Genomic DNA, 18,121 nt, shown 5'->3' on the forward strand with positions numbered 1-18,121 from the left:
TGGGAGAGCTACCAAAGTTCAATTAACCAATTTATTCTGATTATTTAAATAAAAACCTCTGAGAATTTCCCCCCGTGTCATTTGTTTGGGTTTTTTCCTGGCGCAGCCTGGTTGAACCTGGATTGCACTGCTGGTTTTTATGAGCTGAGCTGAGCTGAGCTCCCCAGTGCTGCTGGAAGCTTTCTAGGAAAACATTCCAGCGGGCAGGGCTGGTACAGACTCGCAATTCCCCCCTGGAAATCTGGGAGGGGTTTTTCGGGTCGTGTACTGCAATTCCCTGCTGGAAGTCTGGGAGGGCTTTGTCGGGTCGTGTACGGTTTGTTCCAGCTGTAGCACAGACAGGGTCAGGGAGTGTGTGCTGGGGAAGTGCTTGGAATGCCGACAGAAGGATCTCACCATGGAAATGCTTCTGTGCAGGAAAAAACCCAAACGGAGAGAATATGGGATGGCTGAGGCTGGAAAAGGCCTCCCAGATATTTGAGTACAACCATTCCCAGCACTGCCCCGTGTCCCGAAGTGCCACATCCACTTTGAAATCCCTGCAGGGATGGGCACTCCACCTGAGCACCTTTTCCTGGAGGAATTTCCCCAAAATCCCCCCTGAGCTGCCCTGGGCCAGCCTGAGGCCGTTCCCTCTGCTCCTGTCCCTGTTCCCTGGGAGCAGAGCCCGACCCCCGGCTGTGCCCTCCTGGCAGGGAATTCCAGAGAGGGAAAAGATCCCTGGGGATCCTCCTGTGCTCCAGGCTGAGCCCCTTCCCGGCTCCCTCAGGGATTCCCCAGCCCCTTCCCGGCTCCCTCAGGGATTCCCCAGCCCCTTCCCAGCTCCCTCAGGGATTCTGCAGCCCCTTCCCGGCTCCCTCAGGGATTCCCCAGCCCCTGCCCAGCTCCCTCAGGGATTCTGCAGCCCCTTCCCGGCTCCCTCAGGGATTCTGCAGCCCCTTCCCAGCTCCCTCAGGGATTCCCCAGCCCCTTCCCGGCTCCCTCAGGGATTCTGCAGCCCCTTCCCGGCTCCCTCAGGGATTCTGCAGCCCCTTCCCGGCTCCCTCAGGGATTCTGCAGCCCCTTCCCAGTTCCTCCTGGGGCTCCAGCCCCTTCCCCAGGACACAGACAACTTAAGCAGCTTAAGAAATTTCAACCCCTAGGATCATATGATAACACACAAAAAGCTTTTTTTTTTGCCCAGTTATGTTTATTTGAAGACCCTCCTGCTTCTCATCAGCAGCTTAGATGAAAGCTCACGTGCTGAGATCTGATTTTGCACCCACAGCCCAGACAATACCATTGAACAGAATTTTAAGAGCTTTAGATCTGCCTGAGGGGTGCAAATGCACGAGCAGCTCACCTGGCCAACGTGCTCCTGTCCCTCCAAGGCAAGGTTTGGGTGCTCACAGCATCTCCTGTCCCTCCAAGGCAAGGTTTGGGTGCTCACAGCATCTCCGGGAGGTTCTGGTTCCTGTTTCTCGTTTTTGGGAAGAGGAGGCTGGAACTCTCTGCCAGAGGCAGCATCTTCCAGTGCTTCCAGTTTTCCAAGGTACCATAAATGGCTGGAGGTGGCACTCAGGTGGGGATCAGTCACAGTGGGACTCGATGGCCTTGGAGGTCTTTTCCAACCGTCACCATTGGTGATAAACAATTAATTATCTTTTAATTATCCAATCCTTAATCTCTCCCACCATTCTGCTCCTTGTTCCTGCCTAGGAACAATCCAGGAGATCCCAGCAAGGACCAGCTCCAAACCCCTGAACATTCCCAAGAATCCTTCAAAGGAGCAGTTGGCTGCCAGTACCTCATTCCCTGCTGGATCAGCAGGAATTATCTGTATTTTGGTACTTCTGGGTCGCAGCTATTTAAGCTCATTACAAAAATAAACATCATTTATTTCGCAGAGCAGATGCATCTCCTTCTTCAGAACCTCATTAAATTTTCCTAAAAACGCAACACGTGAGGCTGCTGCCAAAAGCTATTGGCAAACAGCAAAAATGCCACAGGACTCTGGGTTTCTCCCGAGCCTTTTCCCAATCTTAGTGCAGGACACAAAGAGACTGGACAGACTTTTAAACGCTTGGTAGTTTTGTTCATTTATTGTAGAAAAGTTATTGTAATGCAGTTCATCTTTGTACATCTAAATTCCAGAAAACGAATCCATAGAAATGAGGATACTATGGGCATGCAGTCTGCATGATCCTGGTCACAAAAATAACACCACTTTTTTTTTTCCTTTTTTTTTTTTTCTTTTTTCCAATTTTTGTAGTTTTCTTTGAAAGCCACTAAAAGCAGAGGGAGAGCAGAGCATGCACCACTGTACACGTTGCATAGTATATGGTACCCACATGCCTGGTCAGGTGCTACACACACGGGGTCTAGAGGGCAAAACAAAGGGAAAATCAGCAGAAAACACAAATTTGGGGTGGCTCTGTCCCAGTAAAGGCAGTAATGTCTTCACCAGTGTGGCTCTGAACTGGCTCCCAGTGAGGCAGCGCTGCCAGGCTCTCCCTGGGAACCAGTCTGGCTGAGAAACAGAGATTTTCCAGGATGTGAGGAGCCCGAGGTCTGGAGTGTGCAGTTGGAATGGCAGATCCCAACCTTCTCCCCGCTCTGCTTGCACACAATCTGCATTTTGCTGGCCTGACTCTCCCTGTGTGCCCCAGGAGGGAACCAGTCAGGTGTGTCCCAATCCCAAACACACCACACACAGTTCCTTACCCTCACCTCCCTTCAGGTTTGCAGGGAATTCTTGGGAATTTGGGGGGCTGTGACTCTCCCCTCCCCTCTCCAAGCTCTTTATCCCCACAAACACTTCCTGGGAGTGTTTCATTCCCGACCTTGGGCTGCTGCTGGGTTCACCAGTCACATCCCAGATCTACACATTGGCCAAAATTAAAGTTATTCATGTGATTTCAGCTTCCAGGAGGAAATCAGCAGAAATGAATGCAGTGGGCTTTGCGATTTGAAAGGGTTCTTTTTCTTGTCATTGATTAATTCATATGGAGGGGACAGAAGTTATTGAAAAATCAATCCCATGTGCAAAATGCCAAAATCAACTGCTGAAGTATCAGGCAGCGAGTAAACAGATCAAAAATGCAACAAATCCACTGATGCTGGATCAGAAATCTCCCCCTTGGTTCCAAAACCACGGTGCCAGACGCAGGAGTGGAATTACTGTCAGTTTGTGCTATTACAAATGTGCTTCTTTCCCCTGGCTCTGTTTTCACACCGCTGGCAGAGGAGAGAACTCTGAGCTCTGTGGATTCTCTGCTGCAGAGCACATTCAGCACGGGATGTCCCAGTTAATTACAGCTTGGTTTTCAGGCAATCCTGGTGAGGCAGGGGAGGATCAGGAGGTGCCATTGCTGGGCAGACCTTGCTCTTGGACCAGACAGGAGTTGGTGGCACTGCCAAGGAATTCCAAATTCCCAAGGCAGGTCCATAAACCATCCTGACACCAAGCCAAGGCTGCTGGCTCCAAAGGAATAAAGGAGTGACACTCATTAACATCAGAAATTATTCCACCTCCTCCCCAAGTTCTAATCACAATATTTCTCCTGACTTCTTGAGTGGATTCCACACACACTGAAAGAAACCTGAACTTTCACTCCTAAATGACATTTTCACCTCTTTCTGAGTTAATTCCTTACATATATTTTACAACCTTATTAAAATTTCCCCTTTTTTTAAAGATAAGCCTTTATTTTTCTATATAAAATAAACTGGGCTTGGTAACAACCTCACCAAGGTTATTCAAATGCCTCTTAAAACAACACCACACTCTCTTTTAGGCTCATTTAAACTCCATTTCCCCAGAGCTAAGCCTGGCTGCATTGCAGGACCCTGCAGCCTTTGTAGGACTAATACTTGAGAGAATGAGAGGCAACTCCAACAAAATACATGGCAGCAGAATCCCATGGATCCCAACCTGGACTGGCACCAACAGGGGTAAGAGAACCTGATTTTAAAATGCACATTTTTAGGAGCAAACCCAGGTTTGTATAAATGGCATTTTATAAAATATGCTTCTGATTTTGTCGTCTGTAGGCTCCAATTATTTTGCCTTGAAAAAAAATCAGGAATGTGGGATCAAGGACAAGTTTCAGAAGTACTGAAGCTGTGAAAGAAAATACAGCAGAGGACACATTTAATGGATTATTAAAGAAAAAAGGAGTGTCAGAACCCCTGACTTACCCAAATCAGTGTGCTGTGAACAACAGGAATAATATTGTTTTAGAATGGTGAAGTCAGTAAAGACAGGAGAGTCTGGATGCTCCAGGGAATTCTGTGGTGTTGAGACCAAACTGAATTCAGAAGATTTGGCATCAAACTGAAGTTACAAACATCAGCAGCTGTGAGTTGCACTTCCCATGGGAGAAATGTTTGGCATCAGGAAAAGACTCTGTACATGTTAAATACAACTCCAGGGAGAAACTATTTGAAATGCAAAGGTTAACAATTAAAATAATTGATTCCCAAACATAGTATGTGCTGAATTTTCTCTTTAGAGATTGTTGTTATCACCTTCATTGGTTAAATCCTTGTTAATCCCAAAGTATCTGAATGAGAAACTCGGATAACAACACAACTTTAAAAAAGTCCTTGTTTTATAAACATTTCTAAACCCTCTGTCCCTGCCAGAGCTCAGAACAGAGCTCTGGTCTTCAGCATTATTTTAACAACAAGAAATGACGTGAGGACTGGATGAGGCTGGATTGCTTCAGTCAGGAACACATGCACTCCTCAATTTCAACTAAACCACCAGAGAGCTGCTCAGCAGTGCTGGAATCCCACCAGGAATACCAACCCTGACTCCCAGCACAGCTTTCACTCCTTACTGTGTCCTGGACAGAAATCCCTTCTTCAAACAACCCTGCCCACAGGATCTGCAGTAAATGAGTCTCCCAGCCTGGCTGGTGTATTTGTACTTCAAGAATATATTTTTTTACAGAATTCAACACCCCAGCAAGGAGGGAGGCCTGCAGGGCCCCTGGCTCCTTTGATCACAATGGAACAGGCTCTGGGACAAACTCAGGACCCCCAGGAGTCGAGGCAGCTTAGCCACACAGAATGAAGGACCTCAGGCCCGTCCCTGGCTTCCCTCCCAAGTTTGATTTTGTCAAACCCAAGTTGTTTTGGCACTTGAGATGTGCAGGTGATGGATTGTGCAGAGTGTGGTGGCTGGGGATCCTTCCCTGGCCTGGGGTGACATGGAAGACTGAAAACAAGGCTCCAAAAGGCTCCAGGAAACATCTGACTGCAAATATGCAAATCTCCTCAAGCAGTTAACGAGCAGATCCCTAATCTAGTGCAGAATAAAGAGAAGCAGCTGCTGCCCAGGGCTCTACAGCTCCCCTGCAATCAGGACTTCAGTGCAGGAAGGAGGAAAGCTCAGAGATGAGAAGGGGCTGCCCAAGGCCTCCTTTGTCCTTTCTGTGTGCTGGACAAGGAAAAAGGGCTGGAGAACCTCCTGGAGGATGCTCCTCTGTGCACAGAATCCTGCAGGAGCTGCCAGTGCCAGGTCCTGCCCAGAGCTCCTCTGGCACCTGAGCCAGGGGGAATCGGGCAGGATCAGGTCTGGCAGATCCACCCAGAACTCTGGACTCCAGTGGATGCACAGATTTCCACATTTCCTTTGGTAACTGCTCCACTGGGATCACCCAGTGGTGCTGCAGCTGCCTGGTAGGCAGTGGGGTCATTAAAATAAGTGATTAATTAATCAGGTGTCTGCCACCTCTTAATGCTGCTGGGATGGGTGTGGGTTTGGGTGTCCCACACAGGACATGGATTGCTTTTCCCAGTAACTTCAAGAGGATAATCAGACTCCAGGATGCTGGAAACACCAGTGGGCTTTGCCAGCTGGTCCAGGATGTAGAAGAAACCAGAATATTCCAGAAATTCCTGTAGCGCTACATGCTTTCAAAGCCTGGGTTCAGCAGGCTTTGGGAGGAAAACAAGCAAAAAAAAAAGTTAATGATCCTTATTTTGGGAAGAAAAAAAAAAGCTGTGACATGAACCTGCATAAACAAATGCATGTTCAGCAAAACTGTGTGAATTCCAGGGAATGTGTGCGGTGGGAATTTCGGGAGGCTCTGCTGGAAGATGTCAGTGCTTGTACAAAATGGGCAATGGGGGTCAATTTTCAATCCCATGGGATCTAAGGCTTCACTGATGGTGTAAAACACAAGGTCCAGCCACAGAAATTCATCTCTTGGAAGGAACTCAAGACTCAGCAGGTGAAAGAAATGATTGGTAGGAAGTAAGGCAGCAGTATCTCCAAGGATTTATCATAGCTCTTGGAATCCAAAGCTTGGAATCAGCTCCACCACTTCCCTGGGAGCAGATTTTTGTCTGATGTTCCCTTTTTATTGCAATTCTGACCGAGATGTTGTTTGAAATGTCTGTCACTGGTGGCTGGTTAAGCCCACTCCCTCCCCTTGGATTCCATGGCTGGAATGGATCCTCTGCAGAGTTCTTGTGCGCCGCTGGAATGTCAGACATTCAGAGGTGGATTTGGGAGGATGGAACATGTGGGCAGCTACTCGGGGTACTGGGATGTGGGGACTTCACACACGGGCTCAGAGGAGGGGATTGTTTTCCATTTAAAAAGCAGGATAAAAATGGGAGAAAAATCTGATGTCTCTATACTCCTGTTCCATTTTGGGACTTTAGCTGTATTCAGGTAAAAGAGTGGGAAAAAATAAAGACTATTCCCAACCCCCAAGCACACAAACGATGGAGTTTGTTCCTTTTCCTGTCCCTACTTCCCGTCTCCTGTCGCAGCTCCTCCCTGCTGGTCCCAACAAAACTGTCAGGACTGCCTGAACTCAAGAATCATTTGGCTGCAACATTCATGCCAGGTCTAAAAATAATTTGGAACTGGAAAGTGTTTTGTAACTGCTGCAATAATTTGGGATATTTGGCACTCTCGAGAGTTTACATTTGGTTTGTCTGAAAAAGCCATTCTGGAAAGAAATCGTTAGAATAAATCCTTTTACTCTAACCTGAAATGGAAATTGAGCTCCCAGCAAACAAATACTGGAGCTGGCTTTCTGACTTGCAGTGGTTTGTAATTTTCAGATTTTTCTTCGTTGTTTGTTTTTTTTCCCAACATGCTCACGTCGACTTTCCAGTCAACTCACCCAAATTCCAACAGGAATTGGTTTATAAATTGGTTCCAACTGGAACTGGTCATTTGGAATTTCCAGCACAGGAAATTATTTTATAAGTGCCTCGATAAGTACCCAAAATTACAAACGGATGTGTCTAATACCTAAGGACAAGAAAAAAATATGGCTATAAATGCAAACGCTGTATGAAACCCAAAAATAATCCCAAAAACAACCTCTATGATCGGGCAGAAACGGAAGGGCCGGGCTGGGTTTTGCTGCCCCCTAATCAAACATCAATGACAGCAGAGTGCGACCGCGGGTGTCGCCGCCACACCTGCCAAATTAACGTGATCTAATTGTTATTCCTAGCTAGGTTATGGCAAGGTACCAGCGGGTGGATGCTGCGACTGCCCGGCCGCGGGGCTCAGAGCCGGTGCCGCGAGTCGTGGCTGTACCCGCCGGGGGAGCCGCGGTTGCGGTGCGGTTTGTACGAGTCCTGGTAGGGGTCAGGGAATTCCTCCTCCACGAGGGGATAGTGCTCTCGGCTGTGCTGGGAACTGGAAGACAGGCGGTTCCTGCTCTTGCGAGCCCTCTCGTTGTGGTAGTTCTCGTCGGAGGTCATGAGGCTGCGCCGCTCGAGGGGAGAGTTCTCCGCGGAGTGGGCGCCGTGCCTCCCGCGCTGGCTCTGCGGGGGCCAAAGAAGGCAGAGTTAGTGCCCACCCCCGGGCTGCCCAGCTCAGCTCTGCCCAGCCCAGCCCTTCCAGCAGCTCCTGGCTCTCATTTGCCCAGCAGAGCCTGGCTGCTGCAGGGCCGGGAGCGGGCCAGCTCCGGTTCCTGGAGCGGGAAGCTCGCCCTGCTGAGTATTACACCGAGCATGAAAAGTGAGCTGATGTAGTCAGCATTTATCACTTTTCTCTGATCAGGAACAGAACATTCACGCTGCTGCTCTGCTTAGGGAATGTCTAAGTGTCCGTTTCTGTGGTTCTGGAAAACATCTGAAGATGTTTGTTTGGGCTGTTTTTAAAGGTGCAGCTCTGGGCCTCATTTAAAACCCTTCCTATGACCAAACCAATGATGGGCTGCTCAGCAGGCAGCCAAGGGGAGGCTAAAATCATTGGATAATGAATTATTTCAACTGAAGCACAGCATTTAAATTTGTTGACAGAAAATCCCTTCCTAAGATAATTTATTAATTAGAAGCCTTTGCTCTCCTCACGTTCCCATAATGACAATGCCCATCATTTGTCACATGAACAAAATTAGTTCATTTTTTTTTTGGCCGGTTAACGGCACAGTGACGAAATAACCTAAAACAAGAGTTTTGTTTGCTTTCACCACACATTAAAGCTCTCAGGAGCATCAGCACCCCTCTCTCAGGACAAACTCTGTGCTGAAACTCCAGCCCCTGCTGTCTGGGATCTAAAACCTTCCTGCTGTGCTACAGCCTCTGCCTGGCGACTGCTTCCTGAATAATTGATGTCCAAGGCTGCTGTGCCTGGGGCAGGGATGGAGCAGGGGCTGTGTGCTTGCAGCTCGGGGTTGGTGCTGCCAGGGAGACTCCTGGAGAGGGACCCTGAATGAGGGGTCCCTCTGCAACCGGAGCCCCAGGTACTGGGGAGAACTCCTGCAGGGAATCCCCCATCTCCTCAGAGCACCAGGTGTTACTGGGGAGTATGGAAAAGGGCTTCAGAAATTAAAGGCAGGCTGGGAGAGCTGGGGGTGTTCATCTGGAGAAGGCTCCAGGCAGAGCTCAGAGCCCCTGGCAGGGCCTGAAGGGGCTCCAGGAGAGCTGCAGAGGGACTGGGGACAAGGATGGAGGGACAGGAGCCAGGGAATGGCTCCCACTGCCAGAGGGCAGGGATGGGTGGGACATTGGGAACTGGGAATTCCTGGCTGGGAGGGTGGGCAGGCCCTGGCACAGGTGCCCAGAGAAGCTGTGGCTGCCCCTGGATCCCTGGCAGTGCCCAAGGCCAGGCTGGACATTGGGGCTTGGAGCAACCTGGAACAATGGAAGGTGTCCTTGCCCATGGATGGACTTTAAGGTCCCATCCAACCCAAACCATTCTGTGGTTCCTTGATTCCATGATGAATTATCTTTGTGTTTATCTGACACAAATGCAGTTTGGATGTATGATTCCCTTATCAATTGTAGCTTTAACTCTGTGCTCGCCCCTGTGGGAATTCACCTCTGGGGCTGCATCCTGGAACCCTCCTGCTTCCCTGGCTGTGTGCTCATCCCAGGGCTGCTGCTGAGCTCCCAGGGTGTCAGCAAGGGCTGGGTACACATGGATCTGATGGCCCAGGTAACTTTTGATCCTGCTGTGTGATTGGGATGGCTGCCTGCAGGAATGGACCTGAAACCCCAATCCCCTGGAGCCTAAGGAACACATCTCCCCAGAACCTGAGCTACAGGATTTGAATCCATGCACTGAAATTAGGCTAGATGTGTTTAGAGCTAACCAGTCACAAAGGCAAATGACTGGTGCCAAGGAGTCAGACAATCCCAGGATGGTTTGGGTTGGAAGGGAAATTGAGGATCACCTAATTCCTTGCCCTGCCATGGGCAGGGACAATCTTCCACTAGCCCAGGCTGCTCCAAGCCCTGTCCAGCCTGGCCTGGGACACTGCCAGGGATCCAGGGGCAGCCACAGCTTCTCAGAGCAATAAATCTTTTTCTAGGCAAAGATCAGATTTACTCTTCCCCCTCAGCTCAGCCTCGAGCTCTTCCTTTAAGGAAGGCAGCTCCCAAGGATCAGGTGTGGCAGAGCCAGCACTGCCACCTGTGCCCTCTCTGACTGCTCTGGATCTGTGCCACAGAACGTGACCTCTGGCAGAACTTTCAGTTCCCAGTAAAGCAAAGTCCAGTCCAGCCAGGTGGAAATGGGAGTCTCCCAAATCTGGATTTGGTGAAGCAGGGACAGCCTGTCCCAGCACACCTCTATCAGGCTCACTGCTACGTAGCCTTTGGGCTTTTGCTTTTCAGTCCCCGAGGTACCAAGGGCAGAAGAATATAAAATCTTCCTGCACCACAAGCACCTGGGCTAGTTTAATTAGCCTGAGTGGCTTTTAATTACCACACACATGATCACAGTGAAAGCTGATGCAAATCCTTCAAAGGTTTGAATGAGCATAAAACCTCCTCGTGGATAACAGGGATGGTGAAGGTCCTTACTGTGAGATACCCATGGAAAACACCAGGGCCTGAACCCTGGTGGCACGGAAAACCTGCAGCTCTGGTTGGGCATGGATCACTCTATGGGAGAAATTTACCCCTCTGCAGAGCACCAGCACCATTGATCCCACCGAAACCCTTTGGAATTCGGGTGAAGTGGGGATTAAGTGATGCATACCTTCAGCCAGCCCACTGCACAGGGGTGATTTTCATCTTCAGTGTGAGTTTTCCCTAAGTAAATGGAGCAACATTTCACAGTTATTGCTGGTGTCCATTGATCAGAGAGAAATAAATGCCTGAAAAAAATTCTGTGGATACACCCAGTTCTCAAAATGAAACTGAAGAGGTGAAAGTTCTGCAGATGGTATTTTATTGGCATGAAGGGATGGAAAACTGAAATTTTAAGGCAAGTGGAAAATGGAAACAACAGTTTACATGTGCATGTTATTATTAGTAACAGAACAGTGCTTGTGCATTCAGCCACTCAGGAGACAGTGACTTGCTGGTCCCAATAAAACCAAGCAGGGCTTTAGAAAGGTGAGTGCAGGAATTAAGCACCTTCAGGGAAGTGCAGCTCACTCACAGCAAAGCCAGCTGGATGTTAACTGAAAACACCAAACAACAGTCATTTCCTCCAAAGCTGTTACCTGCTTCCAGACACTCCACAAGCAGAGCAGACATTTGTTACATTTGTCAGGTGAATTATTCATTAAATGTCATTTGTTCAGTTCTATTTCTGACGTACATTAGCAAGTGACACTCCTGGAGTCCCACACACACTGAAACTTGCAGGGTTTAAAGCTCCCTGCAATCCTGAGCCCCTCAAGCATTCCCAGTTATTAGCCCCAAACATTTTCTGGTTTCAAACTTAATAAAGCACGTACTTCTCATTAAGGACTATTTACATGCCACGATTGAAGTGTCAAAGTTCAGCCGAGTCTGAGCTATCCCTGTGGAAAAAAAGGGTCACAATTTTTTTCAACGAGTAAAAAAAAAATAAAAATTACGTCTTTTATTCACACTCAAAGATTTTTTTTTTGACCCGCAAGGAAACGTTTGCTAAAGTTACGAGGGCGGAATAAAAGGGCAGAATCAAAGGGATCATAAGGGAGCTGGGAAGCAGCCAGCGATGACATTTCCCCCCAAAGGCAGAGGCTGAGCAGCTGCCTCGGGGCCCGTTCCTACCTGCAGGCCGGAGATGGCGGCGGGGTACGGGGACAGCGCGGCGGGGGCCAGGCCCCGGCCCAGCAGCGGCGTGACGGCCGCCGCGCCCGACGCGTGCGTGGCTCTCCAGTAGGCCTCCAGGTACTCGGCCAGGTGCTCGCAGGCGTCCTCCAGCTGGTTCTCGTCCAGGATCACGTCAAACATGTCCTGGGCACGGGGACACGGGGACGTGAACGCTCGGCCTCGGAGGTGTTCAGGGGGAATCGGGGCGGAGGGGAGGGAGCTGGAGGCATGGACAGGGTTTTCCTGGGACAGGGGGCATGGATGCACACTGGAACACAGCAGGGAGAGATGGGACACGGGGGAGGAACGCCTGCCTGCGAGGGAGGTGAACCCCTGGAATGGAATTCCCACAGAAGCTGTGGCTGTCCCTGTGTCCCTGGATCCCTGGCAGTGTCCCAGGCCAGGCTGGACAGGGCTTGGAGCAGCCTGGGACTGTGGAAAGTGTCCCTGCCCATGGCACTGGATGAGGTTTGAGGTCCCTTCCACCCCAAATGATTCTGTGTCTAGTAAAGGAAATGGTACAAGAGTGCCCAGAAGGTGACCAAGAGCCAAAGCCCTCGAGTCACTGGACAATGGCCCTGGGTGTTGCATGAGCCCTGTTTTTTTTCTGGGCAAAACCTCCTCAATTTATGGATTTATTTCCAGTGCTGATGCCTCTAAAACCAGAGAAGGCAGCAGACAGTCCTGACAGCAGCAGCATTCCTGCCTCAGGGAATTCTCCAGACACCTCCTCCATGTGCTGGCTGAAACCACCTCCATCGCTGCCTGTCCTCCAACCTGCCAGAACCAGCAGAGCCCCTCGAGAGAAACACAACCCTATTTTCAGCAGTTCAACTTCCTATCTCATCTCTAATCTTAACTTTGCAAAGTACTGTGAGAACAGCTCAGGAAATGGAAAATAAGTGCAGGTGCTGTGGGTGTAAAGGGCAACCAGCATCAACCACAGGCAGGCAGCTCTCTTCCACTTGTTTTTACAGCTCTCAGAATAAGATTCAAAATAATAAAGCAGTTTTTCTTCTTTTTTTCATTTATTCTCTCTTCCCAGCATGGCAGAGAAAAATTTCCTCCTCTGCCAGAAAGGAGGAGTTTCCTTCTAATCAGAATATTCCTAACACTGCATCCCTTGGTCCAGTTCAGTGTTTATTGCTCTTCTTTTGCTCCTCTCTTTATTTTCTGCTTTTACTCTTTTGCTATTCACCCACATGTTGATGCACCACACATTTCAGTCTATCACTCCCTTGTGGAAGAAGTTATCAATTAAAACACAGTTAAATTAGAAATTTAAAAAATGTGGTTTGCTTATGTATATTTTGCTTTGGGGAAGACTGAAATTAAACACTGCAATATTCTTCTGTCCTGCAATATTCCTGGAATCTTTCAATATTGCTGGATCCCTGCAATGTTCCTGGAGCCCTGCAATGTTCCTGGATCCCTGCAATGTTCCTGGAGCCCTGCAGTATTCCTGGAGCCCTGCAATGTTCCTGTATCCTGCACTGTTCCTGGAGCCCTGCAGTGCCCAAGGCCGGCTCGAGCAGCATCAGGGGCAGATTAGCAAGGAATTAATAATGAAAGCAGTTCCTGAGCTCAAATATGCCCAGCTATTTTTACCATGTCTAGACTTGCAGCACCAGCTCATTCCTTATGGCTGGCTCTCAGCAGAGGAACAGAGTGAGGACTGCATCCTGTGCAAGGACCTTCCCTTCAAACCAACACTCCAAATTCTCCTCTTGCAGGAATCTGAGCTGCAAAAGGGGTGAGCAGGAGAGAGGGAGCAGTGCCTTTGCTCTAAGCAATGAACTTTTACTCAATTAAAGCGTGGGCCAAGTTTAATTTCAAGCCAAGCCAGACTGTCAGCTCCCTGGGAGAGCTCAAAGTCAGCACTCACTTCCTCCCATCACCAGTGCAAAGTGCTGAGCTGGTTTGTGAGCAGCTCCTGGGCAGGGCAGGGTGGGAACAGCCTCGCAGCAGGGCTGGGTCCAAGGCTGAAACCTGGGACTGACATTTGGAGAGGCTCTTCTGATCCAGGCTGCCTTCAGCACTGGAATTCAATTCCTGGCCTGGGTGTTGAGGAAGAGTTCAGTAAATCAAGAGGATGGACAATCCCAGTGCCCAATGCACCCCACATGGACTATTTAATGGAATTTGGGAAGCCCACAAGTTGGAAGGGTCCTAAAAAACATCTCATCCACCCCCTGCCATGGGCAGGGACACCTTCCACTATCCCAGGGAGCTTCAAACCCTTTCCAGCCTGGCCTGGGACACTTCCAGAGGATGGGGCACCCACAGCTCCTCTGGTGACTTCTCTCTTTCAGCTGATGGGAGCAAAGTGAAGCTGAGTAAGAGGAAATCACTGTTTAAAGGGCAAAAAAGGCTGTGCAACTCCCAGGGCTCTGTGTGCAGGTGCCAGAGGAAGCACCTTTCACACAGGACAACGAGCAGAGGCTGCTCTGTGTGTGAGCCCAGGGCAAACACCACCAACAGGGGCAGCTGCACTCCAGCTCCTCAGCTCAGCAGCAGCAGCTGGGAAGGGATGTGTTTCACAGGGATCAGGAGTTGGGAAGGGATGTGTTTTAACAGGGATCAGGCATTGGGAAGGGATGTGTTTTACAGGGATCGGGAGCTGGGATGTGTTTTACAGGGATCAGGAGTTGGGAAGGGATGTGTTTTACAGGGATCAGGAGTTGGGAAGGGATGTGTTTTACAGGGATCAGGAGTTGGGATGTGTTTTACAGGGATCAGGAGCTGGGAAGGGATGTGTTTTACAGGGATCAGGAGTTGGGATGTGTTTTACAGGGATCAGGAGCTGGGAAGGGATGTGTTTTACAGGGATCAGGAGCTGGGAAGGGATGTGTTTTACAGGGATCAGGAGTTGGGATGTGTTTTACAGGGATCAGGAGCTGGGAAGGGATGTGTTTTAGAGAGATCAGGAATTAGGAAGGGATGTGTTTTACAGGGATGAGTTTGTTCTCCAGGACAGTTACAGTTCTGGTTGGGTTAGTGGGACCTGGATGGTTCACAGGAATAACCCAGCAGCATTTTAAGAGATCACAGCTCAGTAAAAAACTCCATGTGAGAAATGTAACATAGCTGAGCTCTACAGAACAGGCTGCCCAGAGAGGCTGTCACTGCCCTGGTACCTCTGCACTCTGCACTCCCATCCCAATATCCCACAGAGATCCCACACAAAGCCACATCCAAGTCCATTTCCACTGCCTCTGTCCCACAAACCAGGTGTGGCTTTCAAAACTAAAAGCAAGTTTGAGCTGCCCTGTCCAAACCCCTGCAGGCCTCTGCTCCATCAGCAGGAATTGTGGACTCCAGGAGGGGGGCAGGATCTTTGCTCAGGAGCTGGGAGAGCCGTGGCTGTGCTCTGGTGAGGTGACTGGATGCCTGCAGGATCAGGAGCAGGGCTCACACGCCTGCACACTCCCCTTTCCCTTTCCCTTTCCACACACTCCCCGTGCAGTGAGGGGAGGCCTCTCCAAACCAGACTTTGTCCCTCTGGGAGCTGCAGCTCCACAGATGATGTAATTTGCTAATGAACAGATTTGTTGTCCCCTCCACGTCATTCCTGCCCTGTCACCCTGCCAAAGAGCAAAACAAACCCGGGGCAGGAGATAACCAGGATGAAAGTCTGCAGCACTTTGTGTCCCACGAGTGCAGGGCAGTGTGAGCACCATGAGGGAGTGATAATGGATGGACCCAGCTCTGCACAGGGATCAGCAGAGCAGGAATCATCACAATTCCACAAAGCAGGAGCTCTTCAGCCTCTCCTCTGTACTTACTGGGGGGCATTGTGCAAGTTTATCAGCTGCCACCAACTGGACGTTCAAGTGTTTGCTTTGTGACTTCCCTCTGGACTTGATCAGTCGCTGCAGAACCTGCCAGGAGGAGAGGGCAAAAGGTGAGTTTGAGGAGCATTCACCTCCCCAAAGCTCAGCCTGACACCCCCCTGAGGGATTACCAAGGGCAGAAGCTCTCCATAAAATATTGCCCTTGAATATCCCAAACCTTTCTGATAACCCTTCTGAGAACTGGGAACATTTCCCTCTGGATCACATTTGAGCCCTTGAAAAATTTCAAATGCATTTCTGCTTTATCCTACTTTAAGTCCTAAGTTATTTGTGACAATAGAGAAGCATGAAAATTGTATTTATACAGAATTATCTGGACTGCTGGGTGGGCTGTAGCACACCAGCAGTACATTATGTCACTTTTTCTCCTTTTCAGGTGCAGATTCCACACTGCCCATTCCTACCCTGCCCTCCAGCTCCCTCCTGGATCTTAAGGTGAGGAATTACCTTTGGAGAGGACACCTTCACATGGACAATAATTGGTGCTAGAGATGTCTTGATAAGCTGTGCAGGGTGATTTATAGTGTCTGCATCCAGGACAACCAGCTGTAAGGACCTGGCCAGCTCAAAGATTCTTTCAATCTCACTCTGCACTTCAGCTGCAAAGGAAAACAAAGCAGGTGAAACCTCTGTGATAAAAATGTCCTCACCCACTTACTGTCACAGACTGCACATGTGAACTGATGGCATTGCCATAAAATAGCCTGTTACCTGTAGCTCTAGTGCAAGCAGTCACTCAGCATGGCAGAGATTTGGAATTTGGGGGTTTTTTTACCAAACCCAACTCCTCTTAGATCCTGGGAAGGTGTCCCAGAGAGGAGGGTGTTGGAATGCATGTGATACACACAAACTTCCACCCTTGTGCAAGAAAGAATCACACAATCACAGAACCATCGAGGCTGGAAATCCAAGATCATGGAGTTCAAATAAAAATTCCTCAGGCCACTGTTCCCCAGCAGTCCTGATACTGAGGGGAGGAGCAGGACCCAAAGTGTCACAGCCAGACAGCAAAATTCAGCTGTAACTGCTCAAAATTAAACACAAAACTGGTCCCAGGGTCAGGAATGACATTTCCTTGGCTGGACAAGTGCAAGCTCTTTGGCTCCTTGTGATGTGGAATGAAAACACAGGGCAGGGAAGGAGGAGGAGCTGAGAGGCCAGCTCAGATTATGCAGTAAAATGCTGCAGACACATTTAAATCTGCACCACTGCTGTGATCTTGGGAATGGCTGGGGCTGAGCCAGGGCAGGGTCAGGCTGGATTTAGGGAAAGGCTCTTCCCCAGAGGGTGCTGGCACTGCCCAGGCTCCCCAGGGAATGGGCACAGCCCCAGAGCTCCCGGAGGGTTTGGACAGCACTCCAGGGATGCCCAGGTGGGATTTTGGGATGTATGTGCAGGGACAGGGGTTGGATCCACGATCCTGTGGGTCCTTGCAGCTCAGACTGGAAGGCAGGACTCGTGTCCTGCCCCCCTGTGTGTAAGCACAGCCTAATTCCAGCTGTGCCAGGGCCTTACCTAGGCTGGACCTGGTGTTGGAGCGCTCGATGATGGCCCTCTTGCTGGGGTTGTTGAGCACAGACCTCTTGGCCAGGGAGATGTCAGCTGTCACTCTGGTTATGGATATCCTGCACACACAAACACAGGAGTGGGATTTCCACAGCCACAGCCCATTCCAAAGGGCAAACACAACCAAACACGCTCAGGCACGTTTCCAGATGAGTTATGGCATCATTAAAGAACAAATGAACACAAGTGCTGGGTGACTGGGGTGTATTTCCTATTCCCTCAGCCCTGGGATGCAGTTCCTGCTATTCTCCTTAGTGCATTAATTAACTTACTAATTAACTTTCCTCCTCCCAGCTCACTCATCTCCTGCATGAATTTACACAGTGCCATAAGTGCTGTGAGTTATGTGAGGCTTGGGGCATCCAGAGCAAGGGAGCTGCAATGTAGCAGCACTTCCTCAGAGCTACACCAGGAGTAAACCCAGCCCAGCTGACAGGGAGCTGTGCCAGGGGCTGGGATGAGCAGAGAAAAGGAAGTGGAGCTCTCTGGGCTGCTTGAACTCAAGTTTAACTTCACTGCAGCATTTTAACTTAAGGCAGGTATTTATTCACTTCATCTGTCAGTGAGTCAGAAAGACACAAAATGTTACAAAGCAAGGACCACACAATCCCTTCATGTAAAATCCAATTAGGAGACTGGGATGAGCCAAGGAGCCAGGAAAAATGGAAAGAAAGCAAGCTGGGAATGAGCAGCAGCTTTTGCACAGAACCCAAGATTTATGCATCTCTAAGTGGAATTTTTGGCTCCAGGGTTAAAAAGAAGTGCAGTTATTTTTCTGCATAAAACATAAATAAATGCAGACAGTGGAGGCCAAAAGTAAAAATGAGTTTAAAACAGAAATGAATGGACTGTGGGTCTTGGGCTCGCTGGCCAGCAGGGGAGGTTGCAGGTACAAAGGAAGGAGCTGGCATAGCCAAGGGAATTCAGAGGCAGGGAAGGAGTCAGGTCTCTGATGCCTCTGGAAAGGCTCTTCCCTGGGCACTCAGCTCCTTCCTTGGTAACGTGGAGCTCTCCCAGAACTGCAGAAGAGATGGAAAGAAAGAAAGAAGAAAGAAAAGGGAGGGAGGAGAAAGACCACAAAGCCATGAAAGTTGGCAGAAGGACCAAGAAGCAGCTTTTTCCTGAGTTCCTCAGAGCTAAAATCAATGGTCTCAGGCTGCTGGTGGCACTGAGCTCTCCACTGCTGGAATTTCATACTCCCACCT

At 49.5% G+C, this 18,121-nt stretch overlaps 1 protein-coding gene and 1 long non-coding RNA gene across 8 annotated transcripts in view; one reads left to right on the forward strand and one right to left on the reverse strand.

The window, feature by feature from the left end:
- Positions 1 to 1,088: 1,088 nt before the first annotated feature.
- On the forward strand, positions 1,089 to 2,236 carry LOC135309279 (uncharacterized). Its single transcript, XR_010369592.1, has 2 exons — positions 1,089 to 1,375; positions 1,416 to 2,236. It is a non-coding gene; the product is annotated as an uncharacterized LOC135309279 (long non-coding RNA).
- Positions 2,053 to 18,121, reverse strand: part of CACNB4 (calcium voltage-gated channel auxiliary subunit beta 4) — a 78,934-nt gene continuing 62,865 nt past the window's right edge. For 3 of the 7 annotated variants that reach the window (XM_064435345.1, XM_064435347.1, XM_064435350.1), the window contains 5 exons: positions 16,866 to 16,975; positions 15,798 to 15,949; positions 15,282 to 15,377; positions 11,455 to 11,640; positions 2,053 to 7,782 (listed from right to left, as the gene is read on the reverse strand). In XM_064435345.1, the coding sequence (XP_064291415.1) occupies positions 7,522 to 7,782; positions 11,455 to 11,640; positions 15,282 to 15,377; positions 15,798 to 15,949; positions 16,866 to 16,975 (805 nt within the window). In that variant the 3' untranslated portion in view covers positions 2,053 to 7,521. Of the gene's footprint in view, positions 7,783 to 10,447; positions 10,501 to 10,648; positions 11,220 to 11,454; positions 11,641 to 15,281; positions 15,378 to 15,797; positions 15,950 to 16,865; positions 16,976 to 18,121 lie in introns of those variants that run through there. The other 4 variants (XR_010369590.1, XM_064435348.1, XR_010369591.1 and 1 more) reach the window with 4 other exon arrangements.

Source organism: Passer domesticus, chromosome 10 (assembly GCF_036417665.1).
Source record: "Passer domesticus isolate bPasDom1 chromosome 10, bPasDom1.hap1, whole genome shotgun sequence".
Taxonomy (NCBI): domain Eukaryota; kingdom Metazoa; phylum Chordata; class Aves; order Passeriformes; family Passeridae; genus Passer; species Passer domesticus.